The sequence below is a fragment of the Myotis yumanensis genome, unplaced genomic scaffold (assembly GCF_028538775.1).
Source record: "Myotis yumanensis isolate MYYU_CA2020_CCGP unplaced genomic scaffold, mMyoYum1.0.hap1 SCAF_18, whole genome shotgun sequence".
Classification (NCBI taxonomy): Eukaryota; Metazoa; Chordata; class Mammalia; order Chiroptera; family Vespertilionidae; genus Myotis; species Myotis yumanensis.
Genome location: NW_027223769.1, coordinates 34,147,182 through 34,164,505, shown reverse-complemented (window position 1 = coordinate 34,164,505; position 17,324 = coordinate 34,147,182). Strand labels below are relative to the sequence as shown.

General features: G+C 60.3%; 2 protein-coding genes across 6 annotated transcripts in view; one reads left to right on the top strand and one right to left on the bottom strand.

The window, feature by feature from the left end:
• Positions 1-17,324, bottom strand: part of KIFC3 (kinesin family member C3) — a 268,780-nt gene that overhangs the window by 209,464 nt on the left and 41,992 nt on the right. The window lies entirely within an intron of this gene.
• Positions 149-17,031, top strand: KATNB1 (katanin regulatory subunit B1). Of its 5 annotated transcripts, none has more exons than XM_070398308.1 (20): positions 149-170; positions 1,856-2,142; positions 4,782-4,912; positions 7,797-7,914; positions 10,869-10,969; positions 11,542-11,583; positions 12,195-12,278; positions 12,486-12,601; positions 12,985-13,056; positions 13,210-13,360; positions 13,472-13,662; positions 13,771-13,901; positions 14,276-14,326; positions 14,893-14,960; positions 15,093-15,212; positions 15,297-15,446; positions 15,811-15,887; positions 15,965-16,039; positions 16,261-16,377; positions 16,619-17,031. In XM_070398308.1, exons 2-20 carry the CDS (start codon positions 2,103-2,105, stop codon positions 16,749-16,751), a joined length of 1,968 nt encoding a protein of 655 aa, XP_070254409.1. In that variant the 5' UTR covers positions 149-170; positions 1,856-2,102; the 3' UTR covers positions 16,752-17,031. The 5 variants fall into 5 exon arrangements, with proteins under 5 accessions (XP_070254409.1, XP_070254407.1, XP_070254410.1 ...); XM_070398306.1 differs by lacking the exon at positions 149-170 and adding an exon at positions 676-739; XM_070398309.1 differs by lacking the exon at positions 149-170 and adding an exon at positions 689-794 and having other exon boundaries at positions 15,117-15,212.

Here is a 17,324-nt window from a genome sequence, read left to right as displayed (position 1 = left end):
TCCATCCGCCGAAGACGTCGGCGGTGCAGGCAGCAATCCCGGGCTCCACACCTGACTCGGACCCAGAATCAGGAAATCTCGTTTCTCTCCCGGTCTCCGGTGGGAGATTCGAGCCGGTGTTCGAGCCAAAGAGGAGAGAAAAGTCCTCAGACCCGCGGATCCGCCCACAGGTAAAGGGAACGAGCAGGAACCCGTGCAAAATGCTGACTTAAGTACACCGCCCCCGCTTTGCCCGACTCCAAGATGGAAGCTCCGCGGCTTCACTCGGGTCCGGATGTCCCCTTCCCATTGGCTATCTGGGAGTTGGTTTTCCAATAATGCGAACGCTGATTGGTCGAGCTGGGACGGTTGCTAAAGCGATTGGTGCAGCCGCCATTGGAGGGCGTCTCGCAAATTTTTCAAACGCTAACGAGGTTAGAGGGCGAGTAGGCAAGGTGGCTGAAAGGGAAAGTTTGAGGCGAAGGCGGGACCAAGGAAACGGCAGCCCGCATTGGTTCATTAGGGGCCGAGGGGTGGCCCTTGAACCCTTCTTCCTCGTGATTAGCCCAATTCAGGAAAAAAGGGCGGGAACTTAGGAAAAGCGGCAGAAATGCCTTCTTCGATTGGTCAAAACTGGAAAGAGGCGGAGCTTCCGCGGCAGCTGATTGGTGGGAGAGTTGGGGAGGGCGGGGCTCTGAGCCGGAGGTTTTGTTGTGAGGGTCGGTTGTCAAGCAGCGGCCAATCAGGGCAGGGGATGGAGGCAAGTGGGGGTCGCCCCTGGAGCAGTGCCTTGGCCTCGGGAGCCGCCGCTGCAGGTGGAGTGGGCCGGGGGGCGAGGAGGCGAGGGGACGGCCGGTGGGCCCCGGACCGGGCCGAGCCAGGCGGGGCCGGGCCGGGCTGCGGCGGAGAGAGGGCTGCGGCGCGGGGAGGTTGGCGCCCTTCCCCGCCGGCTGAGAGGAGTGGGAGGACCCGGGGAGGCCGAGGGACCAGCCTTGGCCGCGGGAGGGGCGGGACCGGCGTGGAGGCCTGAGGGCAGAACCGGGGAGGCCGGAAGCTGAGCTGGGGGTCCGCGGGAGGCTGGGGGGTGACTAGGGACGCCGGAAGCAGGAGAGTGAATGAATGGGGATCCTGGTGGCCGAGGGGAACGCGGAGGAAAGGGGGTCTGGCGAGGCAGGGGCCACGTTAGGGAGCTCGGGAGACAAGATGTGTGTGAATGGGGGGCGCGGGAGGCAGGAAGGGGTGGAGGACGAGAGGGGCAGGGCTGGGGGACCCAGGGGCGCAGGGGTGCGGAGGAGAGGTTTCCTGGGGAAAGGGCTGGGAGGAAGCAGGTCGGAGGCACCTTTCGGGCGGCCTTTTAGGGTGGAGGAGTCATACCGTCTCGTGCCCGGCACCGTCCTGGGGAATTTGGGGGACCAGGGTTGGTTCCTTTGACACAAACTCGGGGGGTTGGATCCTCGGGGCCCCGTTTGACATTCTCCCCGGAGAAGACTTCAGCACCCGTCGCCGGGGTGCCTCTCATGGGCCCCCCAGCTTAGCCTTGACTCCACCCCCTCTGCATCGGTCAGACCACACAGTGACTCTCAGAAATCTGTCTCATCTACAGCCAGCAGCCAGCTCCTCCCATCATCCTGGCCTCTGGGAGGACCTTCCCTTCCCCTGGGTTCCAGGGCACCTTGTCTGAGGTGCCCCCGCTCCTGCTTCTCAAACCCATTTTGCAGTGCAGCTCCTGGCTTTGGTGGGTGTCTGTCTGTCTGTATCCAGTGGCCTCAGGGATGCAGGGAGCTGCAGTCTGCAAATCAGGGTCCGTCCCCCTCCCCCCCAGCCCCCCCCCCCCCATGTGTTTCTTAAAAAGCCATCCTCTCTGTTTGCCTTCCAGTCCAGTGTTGAGCTGAGATGGCCCGAGCCTGACATTCCATGATCCAGGATCCGGACGGGCGCGGACAGGCTGCTGCCGTGGATGATTTAAAGCGAAGAGTTGGTCCCGGAGAAAGGCATTCCCTCTGCCTGGATGTGTGGGGACTCCCTGCCGACTTGATTGGCGGATCTGGGGGGGATCCACCCCCACCCCTGGAGGAAAGCCGTCTGTTTTGTGGGTGGAGCTTCGAGTGCCAGACAGCTGGAGGATGGCCACCCCGGTGGTCACCAAGACGGCCTGGAAATTGCGTGAGTGGTTCTCCTGTTTTCTCTCTCCCCCCGTGTATCCTGTGAGCTGTTTGTTGCTGGGGGTGAGGGGAGCCTGAACCCCCAGCTTTGTCTTCTATTCTTGGCACAAGGGGAGACCCCCGGGCCTTGGAGTAAGAGCAAGATGCCAGTCCTGACCTTGGCACTCAGCGAGTAACATTGGCCGGGGGGACTTCACCCTCTGAGGCTTCGTTTCCTGTCTGTACGACAAGATGGTCACGCCTATGCTGCTGTGAGACTCAAGTGAGAAAACACATAGAATCAAGCGCTTAGTGCAGGGTTTCCTCTTAGGCTGACAAGCGATGGGGCGAGAGTCCTGAAAGATGTTCTTGACGTTTTCAGGCATCTCACTAGTCAGATTTCCACCATCAGCTGAGGGCATCCTGGGACGGGGGTGGGGGTGGGGGGTTAGGGTGAGAGGGTCGGCGAAGGGGCGTTGACAGGGCGCTGCCATGCGACTGAGCGTGAGCACGACCCACTGCCGCCATTACTCCCTGTGGCAGTGCCAGACCCTGATCCGAGGACCTCTTTGTACCCCAATTACTGAGGACCCCAAAGGGTTCTTGTTCATGGGAGCTCTAGCTGTCATTATTCACCATGTCAGCAATACCGAGACATTTTCAAACAAGAACACACAGTGCCACATGCCCTTGATGATGATGTCATCACATCGAGCATCTTCTGGAAAACTATATTCTTAGGAGCAAACAAAGGCGTCAAAGTCAAATACCATCTTAGTGTTATTAGAAAAACACTTTTGTTCTCTTGGACCCCCTGGAAGGATCTCGAGGATCCCATGTGAGGACCGTGGCCTTCCTCGCCGGTGCCTCTGTGGGTCGTACCACCCGTCTATAGTGACTGGTGGGTATAAACCTGGTGCCCTCACTGGTACCCTGTGCTGTGAACTGTCCCTGGGCTGTTTTTAGGAGCTGGGGCAAGGCCTTCACTTTTCAACTGCGGGAACTTGGGCGAAGCTCTTTGCTGGGCCTCAGTGTCCTCGTTTGTAAAATGAGAGGTTTGGACCATTTTCAAATCGTTCCTCTAAGCCCGAGAGTTCTGGGAGAATCCTGTTACCGGCTCCCAAGGAAGGTACACTTTGGACAGCGTGGCTTTCTGTTTATTAGGGTTATGTACCTACCCCTTCAGCAGCTGGTCTTTCCTGAGCATAGAACCAGGCACGAGGGAGGCGGTCAGGGGCAAAAGAGACAAAGGTCCCTGTGAAATGGGGTCCAGAGCCTGGGAGCACGCCCCTCCGTCTCTCCTTGAATTCTCAGCTGGGCTGTGCTTTGAAGCAGTTACCTGGTGATGGAGAATGGGGTAGGGGAGTATTGTAGGCTGCCTAAACTGTGTGTGCAAAGGCCCTGAGGCAGGAGCTCAGGGCAGAACTCAGAGGAGGCCCCGGGCGGCAGCACAGCGTTGGGGAGAATGTGGTGCCACAGAGGCTGGTGAGGATCCCAGCCCTTCTGACGCTTTGCTTTATCTGAAAGGAAGGCCTAGCCTTCCAGTGCTCAGGTGGGCGGTGGCGTGCTCAGGCATCTGAGTTCCAGCACACAGCACTGTAGCTGACGGAGGCCTCCTGGTTACCTCAGGGCGTCGGCATGGGAGGGTTTTCCCTCTGAGTGGGGAGACCTGTCTTGTCTACTCCTCCCTCCCGGGAGGAGCTCATCAGGAATGAGCTGGGAGACCTGGGCAGCCTCTTGGTTCCTTGCCCGTGCTCTGTTTCCTTTGGAGCATTGATGCCCCTGGGGCTGTAGTCTGCTGCCCCCACTGCTGCCCCAGCCGTCCAGGCCAGGGCCCTTGTAGCTGCCCACAGTGACCTACGTCCCTCTCTCTGTCTGGTCAGCCCTCACTCCCACCCCCCACACCCAGACCTCTCAGTCGGCTGCCTCTTGCCCCCCCCCCTCATGCAGCCCACCCACCTCTGCCCACCTGGGGCCCCAGTGCTCACTGTCTTCGTGGTGCCTAGTCCTTAGCCTGCCTAACAACCACAGAGACTCACTCCCTACCCAGCAGCTCACAGGCACCTTCTCACTGAATCCTCAGCAACTCAATGAGCCAGGCACTGTTGTTATTATTTTTTTTATTTAAAAAATATTTTTATTGATTTTAGAGAGGAAGGGGGAGAGAAAAAGAAATATCAATGATGATAGAGAATCAATGATCGGCTGCCTCCTGCACGTTCCCTACGGGGGATGAAACCCGCAACCCGGGCATGTGCCCTGACCGGGAACGGAACTGTGACCTCCTGGTTCGTAGGTCAACGTTCTGGCAGTGATATTATTAACTCCACTTACCAGATGAAAAATCGAGCATAGTCAGTAGTAATATTACCAGTTAATGTGCAGAAAAGGGAAGAAAATCACGAGGCCTAAGGGTGAGACAGGTGCCAGTGAAGTTGAGAAACAGTCATTTCTGTCTCAGGCCCAGGCCCTACCTTGTCAGCAGGTGTCAGAGGGGGTGTCTGGGCACCAAAGGGGAGCCAGAGGGGCAGAGCCCTCGAGAGGGGCTTCTGGTACCAGAGCCGATGGCCGAGCAGGGCCAGGCCCTCCCCTCCTCCACGTGGCCCATCAAGCCCCCTGACTGTGGCCTGACTGCCTTCCCCTCTGCCCTTTCCTTTGTAGAGGAAATCGTCGCCCACGCCAGCAATGTGTCCTCACTGGTGCTGGGCAAAGGCTCCGGGCGGCTGCTGGCGACAGGAGGGGACGACTGCCGCGTCAACCTGTGGTCCATCAACAAGCCCAACTGCATCATGGTGAGCCTCGCCGGCCAGGGGGGCAGGGGCCAGGGGCGGGAGGGGACTGTGGGCAGGATGGGGTAGTGGTGGGTGAGGCACCCTGTCCTCTGGGTGCCCATCCCGAGGGTAGCGGACACAGCACAGCATCCATGCCTCCCCCAGCTGTCGGCTCAGGAAGGCCCAGGGCAACCCCAGATGACAGCGACAGTGGCCCGTCCTCGGGAATGGGGTGTCACCTGGCTGTGGACAGCATGCCAGGGAGCCTGCGTGAGAGGCTAGATGAGTGGAGCCTGCCCCGCCCTGCCCAGGGCCCGTCCACCCCCCCGGCAGCTGTGTGGGGGTGACTGATATATTCCCACCTCGTTCCACTGAAGGATTTCAGGCGCCTGCCTGGAGTGGGCAGAGAGCTGGTTCTTTATCAGACTTCCCCTGGCTGCACAGCTACATTCAGTGCTGAAAACTGTTCCAAAACAGGAAACCACGAAGAAGGAAAAATATGAAAATGAAAGATACATAGTCCCGTTATCCAAGACCACTGCAGTTGGCTTTTGGTCTGTGTCCTTGTAGGAGCTGATGTACACAGACATGCACATGCACACATGTGCACACTTGTGCATTTATGTCACATACACATGCCAACACACACACATGTGCACACACAGAAATAAATAGCAGTATATTTCCAGAACGCACTCTCACTGTCCTGTGGCCTGGTTTTTAAAAAATACAATATGTAAGCATTTTCCTGTGTCAGAAAATCTCTTTTAATGACATGATTTGTCATGGCTTTGTGGTGTGCCATGGAGTGAGCTGGCATTGGCTTGGCCCCGCCCTGTTCCCAGCATGGAGGTCACTTGCAGCCTTTTGGCTCTGCTCAGCCACATGGTAAACATCCCCATCTGCTAACTCTGTGAGCAGATCTGTGATGGTTGCATTAAATCCGAGGGTGTGCACTTTTCACAAAGCTTTCAAGACCTGTCATCAAATTGCCCTCCAGAAATCCATTTACATTCCCACCAGGAGCACGGGCCTCGCTCTCTCCCCACACAGCCCCACAGCACGGGGTGGTATCGCACTCCTGACTCTTGGCCAAGTCAGGATAAAGAATAAATAGGAGGTGGTATTTATTAGTAGAGACTTAATCAGCTCATTGACTTGGAGATTCATCAGAGAACCGAGATCTGGCCCAGACCACAGCCAGGGGTCCAGATGATGGCAATTGAGTTCAGAACAGAATTGAAATCGTCTGTTTTGTTTCTCTTTGTTTTTAAAGTTTAAATGTGCCCTGCCCCTGAATGACAAAGTAACGTACACAATTTGAGAAAACTCGGCAAAGACTGACCAAAAATGGACATGAAGTGAGCCCAGGTGCTCGTCCTCAGAGAAGCACAGGGGACAGTTTGGGGTCTAGACTTACCTCCTCACACCTGGTGCAGCCACAGGTCCCCATGGGCCTCAGCTGAGCTCCCCCCGGCCCCAGACTCTCCACAGACCAGGCCTTGCAGGGCCTCAAATTTGCCAAGTTCTTTCTCACCTCAGGTCTGTGCTCTTGCGGCTCCCTCTGCGGCAGTTCACTGTGATCTATTTCTGTGCATTTTGGAGTGTGTGACCTCTTGTCGTTCAACATCCAGATGATACTCGGTCAACAGTGAAACATCTTCCTTCCCCTACCCCACCTCCCTCCCTGAAGGACAGCCTCGCTCCTGGTTCCCGTGTGTCATTCCACCCTTCCAGAATGACTTCCTACGTTCAGGGCGGATGTTCATGTCTGCTTCCCTCCCCCTTTATACCAGTGGCTTCACACTGTACACACTGTCTCCACCTCTTTCCACCTGTGCGTGTCATGGAGGTTAGTCTGGACCATAGGCTGCGGTTGCCTCGTTCATTTTCATGCTGAGTGAATAGCATCCATTGCATGGGTGACCATAACGACAGTGTCCGGTGACGGGTATTTGTGTTGTTTCCGGTCTGTGGTCCAAGAGATGCGCTGCAGTGGGTGACCTTGGGTGTGCGCGCGGGAATGGGCGTTTCTCAGTGTGGGTGGGTGTGCCCAGTGCCCTCCGTGGAGTGCGTACCCAGGGATACTCTGCCGGTGACATTTGGGAGTCGGACGGGACCAGCTGCTTGTAGCTGTCTGGCCGTGGGGAGGTTCCACTGAGGAACAGTTTTCCCTACTGTCCCCAACCCCCAGGGGGAAGGGTGTCAGCAAACACTGATGGTGTCACTATGATGCCTTGGCGGGGGGGGGGGGGGGGGGGGGGGCGCGACAGTGCTGGGTGGGAGTGACAGGCACCATGGGTTCTAGATCTGGCCTCTCCAGAAAGCTGGAAACGCCGGCACTTCCCTCCTCTCCCTCCTGGACTCAGCCTGGCCCAGCTCCCCAGCTCTGAGTTGGGGGAGACTCTGTGTTTGTCCGCAAAGTCACCCCCAAGCTGCAGGTTCTGAGAGCCCCCTCCTGGGACCGTGGCTGGGTCCTCCAGCGGGGACAGCGCCCGGGGACCCAGGCATTTCGGAGGGGAGAGAGGGGTGCCGCCGAGAGCCCGCCTCACTTCTGCCATGGTTCCCCTCCTGAGGGGCATGGGCCAGCAGAGTGTGAGATGGAGCAGAGCCCCGTGGGCCATGGTTTGGATTCAGACTAAAGGGTCAGCTGCCCCCCCAAGGGGCCCAGGCCCATTTCTGCAGGTGGCGTCTGCCAGGAGCACAGTGAGCAGTGGCAGGGCTTGGAGTGTGACGGGGTCTGGCCCACATTTAGCCCTGGGAGCTGAGGCCGGAGAAGCAGCTGCTCAGCCGTCCGTCTCTTGGGCCACTTCTCGCCGACACACTTCCTGGGGACCCATAATTTGGGGCAGCAGCTGGGGGTCTGTCCAGGAAGTGCACTGAAGCTGCCACCCTCTCTCCACAGAGCCTGACGGGTCACACGTCCCCAGTGGAGAGTGTCCGCCTCAACACCCCCGAGGAGCTCATTGTGGCCGGCTCCCAGTCGGGCTCCATCCGCGTCTGGGACCTGGAAGCTGCCAAAAGTAGGTGTCTGCGCTCGCCTTCCCCAATGCCCCCTGCGCCCTGCACCCTGCTGTCTCGGGCTCCTGACCCGTCGCTTCCTCCAGGAAGCCCGTCCTGACTAGGTGGGGTGCTTCCATCCTGGGACACTGGCCAGAGTGGTGACCCCACCTGCCCCCATCTCTGAATGCTGGCACCAAGGAGGCGCCTGGTAAATGTCCGAGTGGACAGCTGTGTGGATGGGCGTGTGGGTCTCTGTGGATTCAGAACCTCGAGGACATCAAGTGCCACCAGGGGCCACACAGGAGCGAGGTGGCTGTGTGGGGCACACTGGGGAGCGGGTGGCCCGACGGGGCGGCCCCCTCTCAGCTTTGGCTCACCGCCGCCTGCAGGATGGGGCTGGGGTGGCCAGCCCTCTGTTTCCTGCGCTCTGTGTGTTGTAGTTTAGTTTTCGCCTCTATCGCAGTCAGAGTGTAAGAAGGCAGGTACCGGTGGTTGTACAAACATTCACAATGAAAAGAGGAAGCCTTTCCCACTCCTCCTCCTCAGAGGCCTCAGCCTCTGCCCTCTAACCCGGTGTTGTGCTCAGTCCCTCCATCTTTCTAAACAACATGGTTATGCTGTAGCTTCTTCCTGAAAGCACTGCATATGTTAGCACAGAACACTGTGCAGGCCAACCCTGAGAGGCCCAAGGAAGCCCGTGGGTTCACGGTTCGCTGCCCGTCGCTGGTCTGGACTCCCAGCGTGCCGGGTGGGGGCCACCGCTGGAGGGGAGAGGAAACAGTGGCGTGGGGTTGCCAAGGCTGCTTTTCCCAGAATTGAGCCCCCCCACCCCCCATGCCTGGCTGAGACTTGCAGGTCTCCGGGTTCCTCCTGTGATGCGTGCTCTGCCTCTGCTGCTGGACGGTGGCTGTCAGCCACACACCCTCAGTGGCCAGGGTCATTCTGCCAAGGGCAGTGGTCTTCTTGTGTAGGTGGCTCTACAGGAAGATGGCGCCCCGGGCCTCGTGGGTGCTGCTGGCCCCCCTGGTGTGGGCTGCATGCTGAGCATCTCAGAACGCTCCCACTGCCTGGCCGCACGCGGGACCCACGGCGTCTGCTGGGGCATCGCTGGACCCAAGGGGCCAGGGTGGAACCAGCAGAGGAAGCAGAAAGGCTCCGCGGAAGGCAGTTCTCCACCTGGGAAGCCTCTGCCCGGACCTGAATCCCAGCGGACGGCACCCGCCGTTCACCGTGCGCTGAGGAGCAGGGGACAAAAGGGAAGATGGGCGCCGTGCGTTCTCAGACAACCACTTCACGTGTAAGGGAAGCATGAGCGCTCCTCAAGGTGGGCACCGAGTGGAAACGGAAGACCTCTGTCTGGAATTCCTAGGCGTGGAGTCCCCACAGTGGCTGCTCTCAGGCTCGTTACAAACACATGGCCCAGACCCCACTCCCAGCGAACGTGACTCGGAAGTGGGGTGGGCCCAGGACCTGGCCCAGTGAGCCGCCAGGTGGCTCTGATGCAGAGCCAGGCTGGTAGGGCCCCCTTATTTGTCAGATGGGCACACGGGGCCTCCGTGAGGACCCTCTGGCTGGGGGTGGCGGAAGCTGGGCCTGGAATCCCGAGGTCAGAACTCCCATCCCCGCGCTCTCCACTGTCAGCTGGTGCCTCAGTTTGGGGAGTTTCTCGGAAGGAGGAGAGGCTTGCCCTCAGCAGCCGCGGCAGGAAGAGCTGAGACCTCGGGCCCACCTCCACCCCTGCCCATCGTGGCGTGCGTGGCAGTGACAGGCCACAGAAGGGGTTCACGTCAGTTGCTCTGAAGGCAGCCCATCCCTGGAGGGTTTCGGGAAGGATGAGCAGCTGCTTGGCTGGGAGGTTCCCGCGTGGGGTACACACCCCAGAGGCCTCCTCTGCAGCTCCCGTGACCCGGCCTTTCCTCCTGGGACAGAAGAGCGAGGGCAGAAGCCACGCCAGAAGAATGTGGTCCTGCCTGCTTTCCATGGCACAGCCAGAGGGCGAGGGTGGGTCAGCCGGGATCCCATGAAGCCGGCCCACGCAGGGCGGGGCGCGCCACATCCTCTCGGGGCGGGGCAGGATTTCGGAAACCTTGCTGTGGGATGCAGAGCCCATGGGCTGAAGCAGGAGCCAGCAGTCTGCCCCCCTCCAGGCCCTGGGCGGGCAGCGTGTGCCCGAGGCCGCCTTGACCAGAAACGCGGTGCTGAGCCCCGGTGGCATGTGACCACCTTGAAGAGAGCTCGCTACCTCCCAGCACCCGCTTCACCTTGGCTCACACCTCAGGATGGCTGGGCTCCTGTCCCTGGCGGCCCCAGCTCTCACGGGGGATCGGTTTCATGCAGACAGTAAATGATAAATCTTTTAAAAAGCAAGACACACGAGGCCAGAACGAGGAGACAAATTTGATTCGTACCGGAGACAAACACGGTTTGCCTGTGGGCTGAGTTGAGCTATGGAGCTGCTTTCAGAACCTTGAAAGGTGGGAGTCATGGGTTCCTGGGGCAGCAGCAGGAGATCTACCCCCCACCCCTGAGGTTCTGACCCCAGCATGTCCCCCCGTGTCCTCTCAGTTCTCACAGCCTGTCCTCACAGCCACCTCCCTCCAGGGCCACACCTGGCGCACCCTGCACTCGCCCTACTTGGTGGTGGTGGGGGAGGTGCTTTGCTCACCACTGCCCTTTGCCTGATATCTCTCTCCCCCCTTTGCTCTCAACAACACACTGGGACAAGCCCAGAGCAAAAGCTGGGGGCTGCGATGCATTTCCCGGAGGTTCAGGTGATATCAGCAATGGCTGTCATCGCTCAGGAGGAAAATAGGGAAATTAGCTGTTAGGGTGGTAGGACCCTGGCTGATTTTCGCCCCAATTTTTAAAATCCGTGTTATTCTTCAGTATTAAAGCCCCCACACAGGCACAACAGCCTTTCTGCAGTAGCTGCCTTGTTTGCCTCTCAAGCCAGCGTCTCTGCTTCTCTTGTTAGTTCTTCGCACACTCGTGGGACACAAAGCCAACATCTGCAGCCTGGATTTCCACCCCTATGGCGAGTTTGTGGCCTCGGGTTCCCAGGACACCAACATCAAGGTGAGATGCCACTCAGCCCTGTGTCTCCGCTGGCTGGCAGCGGGACGGCATGTCCTGCCCGAGGGGTGGGTTTTCAGCTCCTTGTGGGGGTGTCTTCTCTGTGCAGCAATGTTCACACCCTCCTAGAGAAGGGAGGTGTGACATTTTTGCTTGGAATTCCCAGTTTTATTTATTTTTTTAAAAAAAAACATGTTTTTATTTATTTCAGAGAGGAAGGGAGAGGAAGAGAGAGAGAAACAATGATGAGAATCATTGATCAGCTGCCTCCTGTATGCCCCCTACTTGGGATTAAGCACACAACCCAGGCATGTGCCCCACCTGGGAATTGAACCATGATCTCCTGGTTCATAGGTCAACGCTCAATCAGAGTCACGCCGGCCAAGCGGAATTCCCAGCTTTAGTGAGCAGTTTCCAGACCTCTGTCATTTTGGGGTGTAATGACTTGGAGGCACCCAGGTCCCTTCTCTGCTCACAGCCACAGCCTGACCTCCGGCCCAGGCTTTAGGCCCCCCACCCTAAGCCCAGCCTTGGTTGTACCTGTGCTGACTGCCCCTCTGCTCCTCTCCCCGCAGCTCTGGGACATCAGGAGGAAAGGCTGTGTCTTCCGGTACAGGGTAAGGAAGGCCCCTCTGTGGTCATCCCACAGCTCCATGAAGGCATGGAGCATGTGGTGCCCACGGGCAGGGGCTGGAGGGCATTGCCGTCCACCATGGGGGAGAGCGTGAGAAACGTGAATCGAGCAGAGCAGGGTGCTGTGCGTGGTCCACCTGACCCCCAGCTCTCCACGAATCCCCCAGAACCGTGCTCACCAAACCACTGTGCTCCGTGCCTGGTTTTACAGGCAGGCAGCTGGTGTGGTGGGGGAGGGGGTGCCTGTTCACAGGGGTTTGGAAGCACTAAGTTTAACAGAATTATTTTTAGAGATTTTTATTTTATTATTTTACTTTTAGAGGTTTTTAGACCCTTTGACATGAAGAGAGGGCATTTAACTCTAAAAAGAAGCAGAAGACTGACCATGCAGTCTTGGTTTCCTGGAGCCCCTGCAGGCCTGGGAGTCCATGGTCCCCCTGGGAAGTGTGCCTCTGTGGCATCTCCTACATGTCTCCCCTCATTGCCTGCACCCCAGGACGCACTGCTTGTCGAAGGCCGGGGTGGCGTGGGGTGGTGGGGAGGAAGGGTCCTGGGCCAGGCCCCGAGGGTGAGCTTGGTGCTCTGTCCTCCTCAGGGGCACAGCCAGGCCGTGCGGTGTCTCCGGTTCAGCCCCGACGGGAAGTGGTTGGCATCGGCTGCAGATGACCACACAGTGAAGGTAGCTCCCGGCCAGACCCGGGCCCAGGGCTGGGGCCTGGCGGCTGCTGGTCATACTCACGCTGGTCCCTACCGCCCTCTTTGGGGTTGCTGTCCCAAGCTGTGCAGATGGGAAGGTGGTGTGTGGACAGAGCTTGGGCTGGACCGGAGGGAGAGCGGGCGGCTGCGGTGCCCGGCCTGGTCCTGACCTCCACCCGCCCTGCCCTAGCTCTGGGATCTGACTGCCGGCAAGATGATGTCCGAGTTCCCTGGCCACACGGGGCCCGTCAACGTGGTGGAGTTTCACCCCAACGAGTACCTCCTGGCTTCCGGCAGCTCTGACAGGTGAGAAGGAGAAGCAGGGCCCGTCGCCTGTGACTGCCGCGCCTCACATCTCTGCCTGAGTGTATGTATATCTGTCCCCAATCTGTCTCTGTCCCAGGGTGTCATATGCCTGATGGGCCTCTGTAGGCTGAGCAACTGCCAGCCCAAGATGGGACTTTGGTTCCCGGCCTGTGTCCTGGGCCTTCAAGGGCATGTCCAATCCAAGGCCCATGTTGGCCTCCCACTGTCCCCTCCCCCTGCCTGTCCAGGGCCAGCCCTGGCCCAAGGCATTGCTCTTATTGGCCCTGAGGGGTGCTGGGGGGCGGGGGCGGGTAATGGGGGGAGAGAAGGCCTGTGTGGAGCCAGGGCTCTGGCTTCCCAGCACAGCCTGGCTGCCTTTGCAGGACCATCCGCTTCTGGGACCTGGAGAAATTCCAGGTGGTGAGCTGCATCGAAGGGGAGCCGGGGCCTGTCAGGTACGCAGGCCACTGGGCGGTGGGCAGCCCTTCCCTTGGGATGAGGTGTGGATGCGGGTGGGCTTTCCCTCTCGGCTTCTGCTCCCTCCTGTCCCGGGCTCCCCGCAGCCTCCCCGGGTTCCTGGGACCCATGGCCCTCTCTCGCCTGCCCAGGAGCATCCTCTTCAACCCCGACGGCTGCTGCCTGTACAGCGGCTGCCAGGACTCGTTGCGCGTCTACGGCTGGGAGCCCGAGCGCTGCTTTGACGTGGTCCTTGTCAACTGGGGCAAGGTGGCCGACCTGGCCATCTGCAACAACCAGCTGGTGAGACCGCCGCCCGCACCCACCCTCCCTCTGTCTGCCCAGCTGCTCCCACCGGCCCTGCGGGGATCCTGCCCATCCATCCCCTAGCCGCTGCTCTGCCTCTTCCTGCAGATAGGCGTGGCCTTCGCCCAGAGCAACGTCTCCTCTTATGTGGTGGACCTGACCCGGGTCACCAGGACAGGCACGGTGGCCCAGGACCCCGTGCAGGACAGCCGGCTCCTGACGCAGCAGCCGCCCCTCCCCACCGCCCCCCTGCGGCGCATCTACGAGCGGCCCAGCACAACCTGCAGCAAGCCTCAGAGGTGGGCTCGGGGCTCGCGGGGCACAGGACACGGGTCTGACCCTGGGAAAGCTTTGGGGGACCCAGCCTGGCCTCACTGGCCCGTCCGTACTCCTCTTGCCGCCCGCAGGGTGAAGCAGAACTCTGAGAGCGAGCGCCGCAGCCCCAGCAGCGAGGACGACCGTGACGAGCGGGAGTCTCGTGCGGAGATTCAGAACGCGGAGGACTACAACGAGATCTTCCAGCCCAAGAACAGCATCAGTGAGGCCCGGCTCACCCCCCGCCCCCTCCGTGAACCCTGGCACCCCACCTGTGAAATGATGCAGACGATCCTTTCTGGGGACGGCATCCATGCAGCTCTCTTAGTTCCTAACCCACACACACCGGGCCAGCTCTCTCCCCAGGAACTCTAGGCCCCGGCAGAGCCCTGGCAGCCACTCAGTGCCCTGCCCACCACAGGGGCGGGTGGGTGGGAAGGGGCGGGACTGAGGGTTTGTGGTCCGAGACAGGGTCACAGGTGTGCAGCTGCATGCCGGGAAACCACCTTCCATCCCCCAAGTCCTGACAGGGCCCTGGGGACGCAGACAGGAACCCTGGGCAGCTGACACGATTCCCAACCCCTCTCCCCTCTACAGGTCGGACACCACCTCGAAGAAGTGAGCCCTTCCCAGCACCCCCAGAGGATGGTGAGTCAGGGTGGGGCAGAGCTGGCCTCCCAGCTCCTCAGTCCTCTCCCCTCCAAGCCCTTGCCCTCCCCTCTGTGGCACAGATTCAGCCTCTGCCGCTCACTCAAGAGCACCTACTATGTGCCAAGCCCCAGGCTAGTCCCTGGTGGTTGAGCGTAAACAGGGTAGACAGGTGCTCCTCTCAAGCCCACAGATGAGTCCAGAAACAGGACAGGTGCTGTGGAGGAATAAGCTGGGCCCGCTGTAGATGGGGGCCTTGTGGCTCTCAGCCCCTCACCACCAGCGCCCCCGGCACACACATTCCTAGTGAGCTGGCAGATCGCCCCACCCTGGAGCTCCCTGGTCCCATCGACTCAGTGCTAAATGCCTGCTTTCTGCCAGGCCTGGGATTGGGTAGGTAGAAAGTGGGGGACAGCCCAGCCCCTGCCCTTAGGCCTCTCCAGGACCCACACTGCTGACATCGCCTTCCCCGCTGGCTCCTGCCCTGTCCCCCTCGGTTACAGATGGGGTCCAGAGTCCTACCCTGCCTTCTTCCTGACCCAGAAATCTTTTCCTTCTGCCTCCAGACGTGGCCACAGCCAAGGAGGCAGCAAAGCCCAGCCCAGCCATGGACACGCAGTTCCCGGTGCCAAACGTATGTCTGGGTAGAGGGCGTGTGTGAGACTCAGAGGGGCTGGAGCCCTGAACCAGGGTGAGGGGCCTCCCATCTGGGGGGTAGAGAGGGAGCCCTCAGGCTGGCTGTCCGCTGAGCCTCGGACCCCTCCAGCTCGAGGTCCCACCCTGGTCCCAGGTCGTCACTTCCACCCCCGCGCCCAAGGCCGAGCCTGCCATCATCCCTGCCACCCGGAACGAGCCCATCGGGCTCAAGGCCTCCGACTTCCTGCCTGTGAGTGTGGGCCCAGCCCAGGGTGGGTGGAGGCCCGTGGGCGAGGGCAGAGCTTCGCTGCCAGCATCTGGGCCTGTCCCACAGGCTGTGAAGATCCCCCAGCAGACAGAGCTGGTCGACGAGGATGCCATGTCGCAAATCCGCAAAGGCCACGACACCATGTGCGTGGTGCTCACCAGTCGCCACAAGAACTTGGACACCGTGAGGGCCGTGTGGACCACGGGCGACATCAAGGCAAGCGCCTGCCCCTACCCTGGGCTTAGGGCAGAACCGAGAAGAGGGCCACAGGAACTGGCCGGTGGGGGGTAGGCAGCCCGTCACCACACTGTGGTTGACTTGATCTCTTCCATCCTCATCACAAGCTGCCATTTATTGCACACCTATCCCTGGGCCTGGCCTGTGCTGATCCTCTCAGGTGGCTTTATCACTATCCCACAATAAGGGCCATCACACACACCACACCCAGCAGGGGCCCTCTCCCAGGCCTCTGTCATCTCAGGTGGCTTTATCACTATCCCACAATAAGGCCCATCACACACACCACACCACACCGGGCAGGGGCCCTCTCCCTGTCCTGACGGGCGCTCTGTTTGCACAGACGTCGGTGGACTCGGCCGTAGCCATCAATGACCTGTCGGTGGTGGTGGACCTCCTTAACATCGTTAACCAGAAAGCGTAAGTGGCTGCAGGGGCTGAGTGGGCAGAGCGGGTAGGGCTGGGTGCTGAGGGCACCTGTCCCGGCCTCTCCCCAGCTCCCTGTGGAAGCTGGACCTCTGCACCACGGTCCTGCCGCAGATCGAGAAGCTCCTGCAGAGCAAGTATGAGAGGTACGCAGAGAAGCCCCGCCTCCTCACAGCAGGGAGGGACAGAGGCTTGGGCAGACCCCCAAGGGGTGCCCACGGGAGGTGGCTGTGCAGCTGTGCTGCCCCCTGCAAGTTCCAGAATCCAAAGTAGAAACAAGCCTGTGCTGCCTCTCATCCTCTGCCCCCGTCTTTGTGTACTTGCTGTCCGTCTGTCTGTGGCTCCATCCATCCGCCTGCCTCTGCAGCTATGTCCAGACGGGCTGCACCTCCCTGAAGCTGATCCTACAGCGCTTTCTGCCCCTCATCACTGACATCCTGGCAGCCCCGCCCTCTGTGGGTGTCGACATCAGCCGGGAAGAGAGGTGAGGGGCCGGGCAGCGGTGCCAGGCCAGCTGAGGGCACACAGCCCACTGTTGATGGCCCTGCTGCTACAGCTTATACAGGAGGTCACTGGGCCTGGGACAAACCCCCAACTCAGGAGGGAGGGTGGGGTGAGCCAAAGCTTGGGTCCCTCCATAGCCTGGCTCTGCCCTGAGCCCGGGTGTCACCTGGCATGGCCTGGGAGCGCGGCGGGAGTGGTTAGTGCTGCCCCTCTGCCCACAGGCTGCACAAGTGCCGGCTCTGCTATAAGCAGCTCAAGAGCATCAGCGGCCTCGTCAGGAGCAAGTCGGGCCTGAGCGGCCGCCACGGCAGTGCCTTCCGGGAGCTGCACCTGCTCATGGCCAGTTTGGACTGAGGAACCCAATGGGTCGGGGCACCAGGCAACCCTCGGGGCCTGGCCTCCACCCCCACTCCTGTTCCCTGTGCACCCACCGGCCCATGAGCTTCTGCCCTGTGGCCATCCTGGAGGCGGCGGCGCTGGCCCACTGGCCACCTCCACAGCCCTGAACTCAGACAACTTCTGTCCAGCTATGGCTGCCCAGCTTTGCCCAATTCTTGCTTCTTGGGGCAGCCAACCAAGCCCTGGGGCTGCTGCTGTAATTTATAAGACAAATTTTATTAAATTTGTAACTATTCCCTGGTTTTCTTGCCCGAAGGGGCATCTCTGGCCACAGGGCTCTCTCAGGTGCAAGATTGCAGGCAGAGGCTTGCACCCGGCTGTGTGGCCAGCAGGGGGCAGCAGAGTGCCAGGCCAAGAGGAAAGGGCCGCTTCAGACTTATTCTGGGGGAGTCTTCCCCCACGGCTGGGAGACAGGTGAGAGGCGCCCCCCCACCTCCTGTCTCAGCCACACTCCCAGCTGTCCTGTGGATGCCTCCAAGCCGACAGCTGCAGGATGCCAGGGCCCCACCTCAGACACGGCCACCACTG